The sequence below is a fragment of the Amblyomma americanum genome, chromosome 3 (assembly GCF_052857255.1).
Source record: "Amblyomma americanum isolate KBUSLIRL-KWMA chromosome 3, ASM5285725v1, whole genome shotgun sequence".
In the NCBI taxonomy this organism is placed as follows: Eukaryota; Metazoa; Arthropoda; class Arachnida; order Ixodida; family Ixodidae; genus Amblyomma; species Amblyomma americanum.
In genome coordinates, this window is record NC_135499.1 from 168,643,813 (window position 1) to 168,658,742 (window position 14,930).

Genomic DNA, 14,930 nt, shown 5'->3' on the forward strand with positions numbered 1-14,930 from the left:
GCCCTTTACAGAAAAGTATGAAGTGTTCAGCCGTTTCCTCCTCCTCTCCGCACGCAACGCACAACGTGTCTATCTCGTGGTACCTGACTAAGAACGCAGCCGTAAGCGCTCCGAGCGTCCACATTTTCTGGACGCTTTTTTTTTTGGTAGCGCTTCCAGAAGGATATGCAGTGCCTGGCAAACAACCTTCTCTGATCAGTCGTCCGAAGAAAATACGAGTGAAGATATAAAATAGAAGAAACTAGAGCGAAGAAAACACGCGTGCTCGTCGAAAGACACAGCATAGACGTGCTTCTTTCTTCTTCGGCAAAGCTCGATCTGGAAGATAACTTGTAATACACGCTTGCCTGAGAGAGAGAGAGAGAGAGAGAGAGAGAGAGAGAGAGAGAGAGAGAGAGAGAGAGAGAGAGAGAGAGAGAGAGAGAGAGAGCAGAGACCTTTCCCCCCGCGGCAGCGCAGGCCGGCCGCGCCATGACGATCGCGTACCAGGCGGACGTGTCCACGAGCACGCTGCTGGGCTTCTGGAAGCTGGTGGCCCGCTGGCGCGGCTCGGTCTACAAGCTCATCTTCAAGGAGATGCTCGTGTACGGCGCCGCGTTCACAGCCATCGCCGTCTGGTACCGGCGCTTCATGACGCCGCACGAGCGCCACCTGTTCGAGCAGCTCGCCCTGTACAGCGACCGCGCGCTCGAGCACATCCCGCTCTCGTTCGTGCTCGGCTTCTACGTGTCCTTCGTGGCGGGCCGCTGGTGGGACCAGTTCACCAGCATCCCCTGGCCGGACAGGCTGGCGCACGTGGTGCTCGCCTACGTCAGCGGCAACGACGACCAGGGGCGTCTGCTGCGGCGCACAATGATGCGCTACGCCAACCTCGGCCTCGTGCTCGTCCTCAAATCAGTGAGTCGTTTCGAGCTGTTCTTCTGCTCTAGACGGGCTTTTCTGTTGGTGCTACTAAGCGCAGGGCACTAGAAACAAGCGTGCGCCCAAAGCCTACAGGTGACCCGCCGCGGTAGCTCAGCGGCCATATTCTCGTTCGGCTGCTGAGCCAGAGGTCGCGCGATCTAATCCCGGCTTCGGCGGTCGCATTCTATTCGAGGCTATATACATACGACGCCTGTGTGCCGTGCGACGTCGGAGCACATTCGAAAACCCCAGGTAGTCAAAATTAATCCGGAGCCCTACACTACGGCGTCTCTCATAGCTAGGCCATACGCAGCTTTGGGACGTTAAACCCTACGCACGTGCACATACGAGACATGGCTGTCGAATGCCCCCGAGCATTTCAGCCTCTGTGAATGAGTAAATAGGTTGATCTGTTAGCCACTGGGCATTTACAGAGTAGATTTGGTAAGTTAATTAGTTCCGCGTGCCAGATACTTTAACGCCCACGTGTGGAACTAAACAGCTTTTGTGAGTCATCATTCTAGTGCATGATCCTGAATCGATGACCAGTCAGCTGCTTATCGAGCACGCTTGGAGTGGTTGTGTTGAATCACGAGTAGTTATATCTGCTTCCTAGGTCAAACGCGTGTGTGTTCCGGTCCTCTTGGTTGCTTCTGTGATTGCGAGACATTTTATCGATTAAATGTTCAAGTCACCGAATAAACTACATGTCTTTATCGACGCTGCCCATCTTTCAGCTTTGGTTCGCATATGCTGATGATACTCATGGGACTTGTGCAGAGCTGCGCTGTTGCAGCGGTACAAGATTACGCTACAGGCATGGAACTGAAGGACTGGTATCTACAGCGGGAGACTCATACTCACTGCGGATGCCGCTGTGGCTCAGGGGTTATGGCGCTCGGCTGCTGACCCGAAAGATGCGGGTTCGATCCCGGCCGCGGCGGTCGCACTTCGATGTAGGCGGAATGCTAGAGGCCCGTGTGCTGTGCGATGTCATTACACGTTAAAGAAACCCAGGTGGTCGAAATTTCCGGAGCCCTTCACAACAGCGTGCCTCATACCTGAGTCGCCTTAAACCAGCATACTCACTGCAAAGTGCGACCCGGCCAATGCCCTTAGCCTAAATTCCGCACCCGGTACTTAGTAGAGCGTAGAAAACTACAAACACAGAGCACAGGACAGTATGCGTGACGAAGGAACATGAATCGCAGCAGACGCAAAATACGAAATTTTTCTTTTAGCGCATTTATTCGCTGATTGCTTGCCGCGCAGCCTTCACGGTGCCAGCAAGCACTGTACACTCAATTTGCTCATTCCGCACAATTAACAAAGTGTACCGGGTGGGTAAGCCTGGTTTCAGGTTACTGCAATGATACAACAACGCAGGCGTCTCGTGTTTCGTGAGTATTTTTCCGTGCACAGGAGTCCTGGACAAGGGGTTCCTCGCGCTGGGACACGGCAAACCTCAAGTTCTTTCTCTTGTAATGAAGTTTATTATTACTACTATACTACTGCTTCCATGCATGCGGAATCGCGGAAATAAATGACATACTGCATGCCACCGTAACGATCATTAGCTGAGTTTTCATTCCTGGCGGAAGATGCAATGGCAGGTCTGCCTCTGCGCGTCCAAAAACTGAGCGAACTCTGCGAGGACGGAGGTTTGCAAGCACATTCGTTTCAAGGTCACGTAAACGGTATATAGAGAGATCTTGCTATCTGGCGCAGGAAACATCTATAGCACCTTGCTCCTTCCCCTCGCCTGGTTCTAGGCTCTATGCATGCACACGTAATCGGCGTCGAAGCGGAATCTAAATTCGCACCTTTATAGAAAACACGATGCCACTGCCACCAGAGTTATGAATGTTCCACGGCCCTTGCGTTTACATCAACGATAAAGATCGCCCAAGTAAGGGCTGGTGCTCAAAAGGTTTCGCTTACCACGCAGTCCCGATGAAAAGTCCCAAGAGTCATGAAAGTACATCTTTGAATCAGAACTCTGTGGCCTTATTGAGCATTAGACAACATTACGTATCCGCCCTGTTTGCTAGTCGTACCGGCACTACATGCTACCGATAAGCGTTCTAGCATATCGTTACCGTGTTTACGTTACCGTGTTACCGGATGCCGGACTTTTCGGTTAGCCCTGCGCACACCAGAAGACGTTTCAGCATGCCGTCTTTCCCGTAACAAGTTACCGTAAGGCTAAAACGAGTGATGATGATGGTAGATGCCCCAAGTTTTATTGCAAACAAAAATACGGATGCATTGGAAGCATTTCTATGCAGTGAGACGCTATATACACTTTAATAATCTTTTTCCTCTGCATATAAAGACTTACCCGCTACACTTCAGCTAACATCCGACTCAGCGGCTTTTCAAATGCGCCCGTGAAGCTAGGCACCTTGCTTACCCTGGCCAGTAGACAATTTTACTACGTAGAGCTCGGTAAGCTTGTGTACGCAGCCCTCGTTGCGTTGCGAAAGCTGTAAAAGGCGCAACTACGAGTCGACGACACGTTCTGTTTGCCGTGCCGCATTGTCGCTTCTTTCGATGTTTGGATGATGATGATGTCCATTTTGGCAACCCTTTGGAACGGGTGGTCACGTTGTTGTGACCCGCAAAAAAAAAAACTCAGATGAAAAGAAAGGATAAAAAGCAAACATAAGAAAGACGAACTGCACACACACACACACACACACACACCCGGCGTCACTATAAGCACCTGCGTCAGGCTAGAGTCCACCAGTGTCGCAGGCGCGCCTTAGTGGTTGCAATTTCCGTTTGTCGCACCACTTCCATGAAGCTCAGTGCTTCAAGGAGGGTGGTGTGCTCTATCGGCTGTGGGACCAGCTTCGCGCAGTGCAACACCAAGTGTTCCTGCGTCTCCGCAGCTTCGCCGCAAGCCCTGCAGACTGCAGCTTGGGCGTCGATGGCTGAGTCGAAGGGACGGCGGTATTCCATGCAGTGTGCGTAAAACACCCGCACGGGCCTAGAACAACAGTTCGCTGTTGTCGTACAGGTGGACAGTTCCGAATTGTGTCTTGTGTATTCTGTACAACACCAGTGATGTCTTGACGGTCACCACTGGATGATGGATGGAAGGATACGGCTGAACCCTTTAAATCGGGCGGTGGCTCAAGCCACCTAGCCAGGACTTATGAAATTTTACTCTTCTCTTCATTTTAGCCACCAATCAGATAACCTTCGCTTGGTTACTTCTACCCGCTTAAAATGTAACACTGGATGGATGGATGGATGGATGGATGGATGGATGGATGGATGGATGGATGGATGGATGGATGGATGGATGGATGGATGGATGGATGGATGGATGGATGGATGGATGGATGGATGGATGGATGGATGGATGGATGGATGGATGGATGGATGGATGGATGGATGGATGGATGGATGGATGGATGGATGGATGGATGGATGGATGGATGGATGGATGGATGGATGGATGGATGGATGGATGGATGGATGGATGGATGGATGGATGGATGGATGGATGGATGGATGGATGGATGGATGGATGGATGGATGGATGGATGGATGGATGGATGGATGGATGGATGGATGGATGGATGGATGGATGGATGGATGGATGGATGGATGGATGGATGGATGGATGGATGGATGGATGGATGGATGGATGGATGGATGGATGGATGGATGGATGGATGGATGGATGGATGGATGGATGGATGGATGGATGGATGGATGGATGGATGGATGGATGGATGGATGGATGGATGGATGGATGGATGGATGGATGGATGGATGGATGGATGGATGGATGGATGGATGGATGGATGGATGGATGGATGGATGGATGGATGGATGGATGGATGGATGGATGGATGGATGGATGGATGGATACGGCTGAACCCTTTACATCAAGCGGTGGCTCAAGCCACCTAGCCATGTCTGGATGGATGGATGGATACGGCTGAACCCTTTACATCGGGCGGTGGCTCAAGCCACCTAGCCATGTCTTGTGAATTTTTACTCCTGTCTTGCTTTTAGCCACCAATCAGATAACCTTCGCTTGGTTATCTAGTGGCAGTAAGTCAAAGCGCGTCAACTCTGGGCTGAAGAAACTTATTTTCTGCAATTACTGGTGAATATAGTAAGGGAATTACCTGTTTTTTTTTTCAGGGGGCCGAAACTGAAGAGCTGCAATGTAGTTTCTATTTTGGCTATGCAGACAACATATAGTTACGCTTAACTGCTCAAAAATCGGCGAATTATCTGAGAAGCATGGGCTAGTTGTTACTCAAACCTGGACTTAGTATAGTGACAGTACGCGAATTAAACGCGAATTCCTTCATTTAAAGGGAGAGGTAGTGCCGAAGAACGCGGCGGCGGTGCTGTATTTGGTCCGAAGAGGCCGTGCAGTGCGTCGCCATGTTTCTTTAGGAGCGAACGCTAACTCTCCGCTACACTAAAAGAGATCCCGTTAAGTTCTGGCGGCCCGGTAAGTGGCGGCGAATGCGCAGATGTCGCTACCTGGGCCGGGTAAACGGTAACGTAAACACGGCAACGATATGCTATAACAACACACACTTAGCGACGAATTTCGGTACGAATGAATGCATGAAGCTATACCCCAATGGGCATTGAAACTCCCTTGGACGTCCTGTGGACGTTTACGACATCCACAGGACGTCCAAGGGAGTTAATGCCCATTTAGTATCAGAGCTAACTAATAAGTGAGCATGCAGCTTTTCCGCTAAAACTGCTAAACAGTCACTGTAGGCTAAACACGGCTATCCCGGCGCTTATGTTGCCCCGCTGGTTAGAAAAGACCCCAAAAGCCATCGATTTTGAAATTTTGTACTGTGCACTCTCGTCGGTACCGGTGTATGAAGCAGCAACTCACCCTCAAGGGGTGTCCTCTTTGTCATGGCTCTGGCCCATTGTTATGACGTCATGGTTTAATGAGCAGAGTCGCACTTGCCAAAGCCGCTATCATCTGCTCGCTAGCAGGCGCGAAGGGTTGACCACGACGTCGTTACTATAAGTCGACGCCGATGCGAGGAGGGTCCTCTTTGAGGGGAAGCTGTGGCGTCGTTATTGAGTTGTATCTGACGATAGGCCAGTCTTGGGTTCGATCCCCGGTGCCGCCGGGTACCCACCGGTGATACAAAGTGTACAAGCTTTCCCCTGGTCTGGTGCTCGGCTTATTTAGGGTGAAATGCTTGGGAAATGGGTCTTTGACCCCACCTTGAGTAGTCGAAAACGCCTTGTGCCATGGCGCTGCTTGGCCACAGATGCCCTTGCGCCAAAAGAATCCACAGTCATCATATGCCAGTCTTGTACCTAACGCGTTACAATTAGTAAGGAACTACTTGTAATAAATAACATTTCCTTCGAGTTTCGTAATACGCTGATTACTTTTGTAACGTGAAACGTTCCCGGTAATCCAATTATTTCTTTTCGGTAAATCGAGTACTAGTAATTTGTTACATTTTATTTCCCGAAAAGAGATTTTAACTATAGTGGTACGTGTAACTTCAAGGATGTGAGTTCGGCATACACCGGTGTAGTACGTAATTCTTCGCGTTAGGGCAACAACGGTCGAGAGGCAGAAAAGCCACGCGCGTGTCTGCACCTGCAAGCCGGAGAGGCCTGCGTTTCCCGATTAATAATAATTGGTTTTTGGGGAAAGGAAATGGCGCAGTATCTGTCTCATATATGGCATTTCGCATTTCATAAAGACTGCACATGAGAATGTCATGTTTAGTGAGCTTCGGCTTTGCCCCCTCGGAGCGCAAACAACAGCGAAGAGCAGCGCTTTGCGTAACTTCGAGGTGGTGGTCAAGGCCTTCGTACGTTAAAACAACGCACTTCCCTCTCGTGTTCCGGCGCGTACATCAGACACTCTTCAGTGCCGCTTGAGATGTGCACTCAAGGAAACATGGAGAAGGTGCCGAAGAAAACTTCTGCAGGTTAAACTACCAACGCATGTACCGCAAGAGACAACAGGTAAAGCAAGCCGCACCAGCTCATTTTCCTCCGTGTATATTTGTGCTATGCTAATAAAAGGATGGAAAAAAATGGAGGGGGACCGCAGCGATGGCCTAGTCGTTTGAGTATCCGCCTCTGCACGCGGGAGGTGCAGGGTTCGATTCCCAGTGCCGCCGGGTACGCACCGGTGATACAATGGGTACAAGCTTTCCCCTGCCTGGTTCTCGACTTCTTCAGGCTGAAATGCTTGGGAAACGGGTGATTGACCCATTCTTGAGAAAGAAAAAACCTTGTGCCATGGCGCTCTTTAGCCACAGATGCCCTTGCGCCATAAAAATTCATTATCATCATCAAATAATGGAGAGGACACTTAAGCTCCGCCTTATGGGTATGACGCGATAGCATGGCGGGTTAATTCCCATATATGCAGAAGGTCGTTCTTTATACTTTACGCTCGTAGATCCCTGGATGTCTTCATACCCCCTCCTAGCGCAGTGGTGCAGCGGTTAAGCGATGCGCCTCTGTCCTGCGATGGCAGGTGCTGCCACCGGTGGGCCCTGCTCGTGCAACCCAGGTTGCTGTTCTCGAGGGACCAATCATTAATTTACCTGCCCTCCGCGGGGTGGGCAGTTTGCTCACAATCCGTTGGACAGGTTGTGATGACGCCGCAAGGTCACGTGACCTAGATTGCTCTCTAAAGGAAAAAGCTCACGGTCAACGACGCCGGTTTTTCTGCGACACGAGCTCCTTAACGCTGTCGCGTTCAAATACCGTCGTAGTAATCGACTACTTTTTATGGGCTGTAATTGGCCCCTGAATTGAGTTACATTTCAGGTGAAATAAAGGTAACTGTGACTTTCTGTAACGTATACAAGTCTGCCAATACGGACCGAGCCTCGCCACTCTCCAACCGCAGGTGAGCGGATCGGTGAAGAAGCGCTTCCCGAGCACCCAGCACCTGGTGGAGGCCGGCTTCATGACGGCCGAAGAGCGCTCCCTGTACGAGGCGACCCCCAGCCGCACCAACCGCCACTGGTTGCCCTCGGTGTGGTTCGTCAACCTGGCCAACGCGGCCGTGCACCAGGGACGCCTGCAGTCCGGCCCGCCGGTCAAGCATCTGCTCGAGGAGCTCAACCAATTCCGCGCAAAGTGCTCGCTCCTCTGGTGCTACGACTGGGTGACCGTGCCTCTCGTCTACACCCAGGTAGTACTCCGCCTCCCCGAACCTCTGTAAGAGCACTGCAGTTCTAGTATGAGACGGCCGGCTAACACTCTGGATGTGTTTATCAGTATCGTGGAGCTGTTGACCAGGATTCGATTAGCCATGAATCCTTTGCTGACCTCCAACTGTCGATACTGAAAGCGAGTCTCTTTGAGCCGTGTGTCTCATCCGTCCTGCGTTTTATAATTTCCCTGACTGTGATAAGTGTTAGTTCAAGTGTCGACTGTAATCATATATTCTACCCCAAAAAACATGAAAGGAAAGAAAGACATAACGCTTGTCAGATAACAGTTCATGTAGTCCAAGGGCAGAATGCGGTAAGCAGAATGAACTCTTAAATCATACCTCTGCTGTGCATTGTCCTTCCATTTTTTGCACACAGAGGGTTTTAGACCACAGAGTCTTAGGCGCCCGTTCGTGGATTCCGCGTCGTAGCCGTTGTCGGCGTAGTAGGCGTAGCGTACCTCCTGGCAGGTAGTGAAAGAGCGAAACGCCACCTGCCACGGCGAGAGCGGAGGGATGGACAACCGGAAGGTGGCTGCCACTGGAAGATCCCGGAGGGGGGCTAACAGCGTAACACGCCACCTGCCAGCGCTGTCAGGTGGCGTGTGAAGAGCTGCTCTCACATTTCGCATTGCCGACTACCGTAATTGTCTCTTTTTTTATGCGTACAGCTCAGATTACAATTTCTCCACGGTTCGCACAGTTTCACTGAGAAAGCCACTTGAAGTTTCAAAAAGAATTTTTAATTTTTTTTTTCTGTCACCGTAGGGAGAGGTATAACGCGTAAGGTACAGAGCCTTCCCTTACAATTTTTAGACAGTCAATAGAATGTTCATAGACTTTTGTCAGTAACTTATAAAGAATTTCTATAGACAAACACTATAAGATAGTCTATTGACAATACAGAATTTGTAGTGTGTAGAGTGTGCGGGCAATTTATAGATATATGGCCATATGCTTTTAGTAGACTTCTGCTCATTACTGCATATATGCTATGGATGGACAAAAGTAAATATCTATAGGATTGCAGTACTGTGTAAGAAGTGTACAGAAAGTTTACAGGCCATTTTTATAATGGGTGTTTCAACTGCAGGTAGTAACACTCACGACGCACCTGTTCTTCGTTACTTGTTTGGTGGCACGGCAGAGCCTGGACCCTTCGAAAGGCTACTCGGGCCACCAGCTGGACGTCTACTTCCCCTTCTTCACTTTCCTTCAGTTCATCTTCTTCATGGGCTGGCTGAAGGTGTGAGCACACGTCGCCTTCATGTCGGTCGAAATTTTAATTTCCGTGCATTAGAAGGAATTAAGTTCTGGTCAATTGTGGCCTTCCCTCTACACTAATAGAACGTTCAGACATTGAAATGGTGATCCACTACCAGCATCTGTACCACTACCAGGAATTCGGGACAGCGCCCAGCCAGTGCCGCAAAGAATAGCGGCCTATTACGTTCTTCTGCAGCCACTCGGTCCTTCTCTTTCCCTATTTCGTCTCTGATGATGCTACGTCTATTCAAGTCCATGCGCAACACGATGGCTTACAGGGGAAATAGAATTTCTTGTCCCAAATTCCGGGTAATGAAGATAATTGAGCAATTATTGTCCTGTGCATAGTTCTGTCTTGTATTGTCTTTTTAGTTGGTTTAACCTTACCTGGCCTACTCACTGCTAAACAGTCGCGTGCTCAATTTGAGTCCCATGATGCGTGCCAGTCATTGTCACGAGCAAAACTCAATTTATGCCATAACAGCATGATGTGAGGTTCCCATATCTGTTTCAGACAACCCGGAGTGTATTTGCATTCCCGTTGCTGTAACAATGCAGTACATTAGGAGGTCAGTTGCAGAGCTCTGTTGGGTAATTAGCCTTACAACCGGCACTATCATCCGGACAAACTGCAAGACTGGCCTTGTGGCAAGATTCGTAACGTTCTCGTTCGGCCAGCATATCAGCACGTCAACGCAGCTGTAAATATGAATACGCAGTGTCAGGGCCACCATCGTAAATTCAGCGAGGTTTGTTACCGGTACGCAGGACAGCAACACTGCTTTTGCTTTTTTTCTACATTTTTACGGTCTCGTGAGAACGGAACTTTCTTAAACGAGTGCGGTGACGCCGTCCAATCGTCGTCGTTTGCACTCCGGGGAAGAAAGGGGATAACATGCTGATGCGGATAAGAGACTGTGCACGTGCAAACTTACTTTTGCATCCCGCAGCCTGGAGTTTGTCGCATTTGAACATACTACATTGCGAGCTGGTGAATTCCGAAAAAGGATTAATCAAATGGGCAGCCACCTTTCGTTATTGTTTTTCAAGTGATTTAATTTCAACCATACGCACATATTGCTGTCGCAGGTTGCCGAGCAGTTGATAAACCCCTTCGGCGAGGACGACGACGACTTCGAGACAAATTGGCTCATCGACCGACACACCCAGGTCTTGTTTCCACAGCAAAACGTTTATATCTTTTTCTTGTCCTTCATGGGCCTGCTCATGACGGAAAATAGCAATTCGGGCTGCCTGTCTGATTCTTGCAGCGTTTTTTTTTTTGTGCGTGCATGCCTTGCATCAAAACATACCCTAGCCATATTCCGGCTCTTCCGAGCAGTTTCAGAGTCTGTGTGACAGGCTGCTGTGGAGCTGTTGCCGTTCCGAAGTTGAAGGAAACGGGTACATATGTCTCCCTCGCTCTGTGGTGCTCGAGAACGCCTAGAGCGCTGCAGCGGTCAAGACTTTGTAGCGCCTATTTTCACGTGAAATAACACTTCGTGTCCACACGAAACCTTACATCGTCGCGCTGGACTCGAGGCACCTTCCCTGCGCGGCTTATATATACTATATGTCTATGGTGCTGGACGTTGACTGCAAGCGTCTCTGGAACTTGACTTGCACGCGCCATTTGTGCGCTTAATAGATAAGAGGTCGTAGCTTCGCTTTCTTTAGTTATCCCTCTCTATTTAGCACTATGTGAATAATAAACTAACCGCACCGTCCTTATGTTGTACACTACTCTTTAGCATCACGCTTCCCTCACAATATGTTTCAAAAAGTCGACCAATAATGGAAGCAATTCTTGACCGAATTTGAACAAACATTTGAGGGTATTTGAGCCAACAGTCTGTTACATGCTATTAGCTAGTCCAGTACAATATGCATGCAACCCAATACGAAGGCAAGAGCAGTAGTTTGAGTCCTTTTATGGCCGACACAAAAAGGAGCGGCAAAGCGCTTAAAGCCGGCTCTGTGGATCAAAGGGACATCTGCGCAGGTGTCGTACATGGCGGTGGACGAGATGTACGGCAAGTTCCCCAGCATGGAGCGCGACCTGCACTGGGACAGCCAGGAGCCCGACCTGCCCTACACGGCGGCCGCCATCGTGCACAAGATCCCCACTTACCGCGGGTCGGCTGTCAGCGTCGGATGAAGAGCAGTCCACCAGCAGAGGGGTGGCTCGCATTCCTTCACTCTAAGCGGAAAAAAGTAAACTGTGCTCTAGCGCGCACTCTCTCTTATAAAAGGGTGCGTGCTAGAGGTCTGTTTATGCCCTTTTTACTCCCATATAGGTGTCTTCGTGTTCAGAGTGTTGGATCTGTGGTGCCATCTGAAAATTTGACATTGTCCCCGGAGACCACAAAGCACTTGTCTTCAAAGCACTCGTGATATTTGCACGAGGCCATGTGCCATCCCTGTGCCTTTCCGTGTACACACTGCGCAGCAAAACCAAGAGCTTCAAGCTGGGGTGCTCAGTATACCTCTTCACGCGACAGAGCATTTGAAATCACCCCGCGAGTTCAATGTTAGAAAAAAAATCGCATGAGCAGCGAGGAAAATTTCTGCACTCGAAGAACGCTCGCAGCCGAAGCGGTATCGCCGTCATTCGTGAAGTTGGACCGGCTTGTTGCCGCCGCGACTGAAGCTGAGGTGTGCTAATTGCAGTGTCGTCGGTGACGTACGGCATGTCTTAATCAATGCGCGTTAATTCCACGAGCGTGCTATCATGTGCAAATGTTTGCTTGCCATGCACGTTGCCATCTCAGCGGCGAATGCTCTTCTGTGTTCCGGGGAGCCTATAGCCGAGCAGCAGCGGCTGAGCTTGTTTATAGCCCCGAAGGACAGCAGCCAGTTGGTGGCTGGCCTTGTTTCTCCTTTTATTGCTTGTTAGCCACGCTTCGTGTCTGCTATGGCGCACAGCGCTAAGGCGAGCATTTCATTCTTAGCGTCTTGGCCTACACAGCGAACCTTGAGCACTTTGTGTTTTATGATTAAAAGGTGTTCTATTTTACGCACTTGTTCTCCTTTTTGAATTTCATTAGAGGTGTGTGCGTGTGTGTGCGCGCGCGCGCGCGTTGGAGGTGGGGAGGAGGTACATTAACTAGGAGTGTATTTTTAGAGCACCACATGATGAAGTAGTGTTGTGGCAGTGGAGGAATGAAATATTTTTATAGTACGATACAACTTAAAGAAACAGCACTTGCTAACACTGGGTCACGGTCCGCGGCGTACCATGTTCCAGGAGGCTCTCTAGACACGAGCATTTAAAGCATTTCGCGGAGGCTTGCCCCCCATACGCGCAGACGGTCGGCCTCTCCTTCGAGGAAGATGAGAGAGAACTCCAGAGCAGGACGAATGCGAGAATACTGTATTACTCCGCTAGCCAATCACAATAGTAAATGAAATCAACTTTTTATGCTTCACCATATTGAACAAGCCAGGTATCAAAATTCTGGAGCGAGTAGTCTTTTCTTGTCATAACCTTTTGTTTCGGTAACAAAAAAGTTTTAACATATGTTTTAACAACGATGCCATAGGAAAATTATGCGCGGTGGTCCTGAATATGGGCGGCTCCCATGGAGGAAGGAAAACTCAAGGGAAACCCTCGCTATCCGAGGCATCCGAGCTGCATTCCAGAAAGTGTACCGGAAGTCACGCGCTTTCGCAAGGACTACTGGGAATCTGGCCGCTGGCGCAGCCAATAGAGCAGCAGTCAAGGAAGGGGGGGGGGGGGGGGGTGAGCCGGCTCCAAAGAATGTGACGTAGCCGACTCTCCTGAGTTCTTTCCTTCCTCCTTGGCGGTTCCCGTTGTCTCCCAGTATGACTCCGCCGTGGTTGGGAATGGAGGGTGTGGGAAGGCAGGACATGTGAGGACATGAAGGAAGTCTCCCGGTTTCCCGCAGAGCTTACAAGAAGAAAGGAATTGATTGGGGGTAGCGGGCATGAAGGAGAATAGGGCAGGGAGCAGTTCGGGAGGTCTGGAGTCGGCGCCAGTGGGAGGCCTGGGTCAAGGTTAAGGAGTGAGCCGGCGGTGCGTAAACGTGCTGGGTATCTCGGTAGTAGGTAAGAATATCTCTGAACGTAAGCAGACGCTCCTGGGATGGTGGAGGAGGTCCACGCTTTCCTTCGTGAGCGGCACAGCGCTCGGCTTTCCTTGCCGCCTTTTATGCAGGGCGACCCGCGCGACAGAGCTGGTTACTGGCCGTGCTGATGGATGGCGCCAAATGACCTGCAGTGTAGCCGGCACGCGCCGGCAACTCCCGTGGCACTGTTGCCTCGCTCATCAAGTGCCACCAGGTCTGCGCATATGCACCTCTCGGGCCACAGCGCAGAACCTTAGGCACCTTAGCGCCGGGAGCTGGCTTTTACCATTACGGCACCATGAAAACGCTGTGCTGTCGCCGGAGCAGGACAGCACATATAGGCACCAGGGGCGGGTGAACTATAAGTTTCGGCAATTTTCGTTCAGGTTGGGCTCCGTGTTCTCCATTCTGGCGCCAAGATCACCCGCTAGCCTACGTGGACGCGGCATAATATACCGACGAGCACGTACATTGGAGATGATGGAGAGGAAAAATATATTTATTGGTCAGGTTGGGGGAACCTCGATCTGAGAGTGGAGCCCTTAGTCTAGGACCCCAACAGCCCTCGTGGCCTCTGGCGCTGATCAACCAGGTCGGGTGACCAGAGGGCACGCTCCCAGCCGGCTACAATCGGAAAAGGCAGCCGATCGGGCAGGCCCAGGCGGTGTGAAATAGAGTTGCATGTTCCCCGCATAGCGGGCTATTGGGCGGGTAGGGGAAAGGCAGTGGTAGCGCGCGAGGTTAGGGTCGGTGCCGGTTTGAAGCTCGCGAAGGGAAATGGACTCCTCGCGGGGACAGAAGAGCCCAGGATGTCCCGCCTCTGGCTTAGATGTATCACTTAGTGTTCCTGTATATGCTCCCTGCGGTAGCATATACAGGAACACTAGTATCGCTGGAACACTAGTATATACAGGAACACTAGTACCCCGGACCACTAGGTCCACTAAGTCCGATAATGCTGGCGCACTAGGTCCGATAATGTTGGCGCACTTCACGGATCGCACGTCGCCACTTTGATAAGGCGTTGGTAAGAGCTACACGTCCAACTGGATAAAAAATACATCACCGCCAGCGATACGCTTTCTGCGAGAGCTCGCACTTCTGTCCCTGATAGAACATTTGTTATTTTAAAAGCACGTAATCCCCCGACATATGAAAACAGCGGTTGCGTTGAGCCTCGCCTGGCGCCGTGTAAACGTACGTCCGTCGAGTCCCTGTCCTACAAGTGATCGGCTCCATCCGTGAGCCATGTTAGCTATGACGCCATGGACACGTCAGCGCGAATGTGTGGGGATTTCCTGCTGTCAAGAGCTGCAGCGGACCTGATACCTGGAAAGATGCAAATCTGATACCCAATATTCTCACATTGTGTTTCAGACCAGACAGCATGTATGAAGCACCTGCCACTGCCCATCCGCGCCTCTGCGCAAGTCAGCTTAGACTGAATCTGCGCCACGCCTTCATCCCACTGC

At 50.6% G+C, this 14,930-nt stretch overlaps 1 protein-coding gene across 1 annotated transcript; it reads left to right on the forward strand.

The window, feature by feature from the left end:
- Positions 1–471: 471 nt before the first annotated feature.
- Positions 472–11,987, forward strand: LOC144123458 (bestrophin-3-like). Its single transcript, XM_077656281.1, has 5 exons — positions 472–897; positions 7,796–8,083; positions 9,198–9,350; positions 10,460–10,540; positions 11,373–11,987. Exons 1-5 carry the CDS (start codon positions 472–474, stop codon positions 11,526–11,528), a joined length of 1,104 nt encoding a protein of 367 aa, XP_077512407.1. The 3' UTR covers positions 11,529–11,987.
- Positions 11,988–14,930: the final 2,943 nt, after the last annotated feature.

Coding starts and splice junctions, on each gene's coding strand:
- LOC144123458 (XM_077656281.1), top strand. CDS start 472: ATGACGATCGCGTACCAGGCGGACGTGTCCACGAGCACGCTGCTGGGC. Junction 9,351..10,459: donor TCTTCATGGGCTGGCTGAAG/GTGTGAGCACAC, acceptor TTGCTGTCGCAG/GTTGCCGAGCAGTTGATAAA. Junction 10,541..11,372: donor TCATCGACCGACACACCCAG/GTCTTGTTTCCA, acceptor ACATCTGCGCAG/GTGTCGTACATGGCGGTGGA.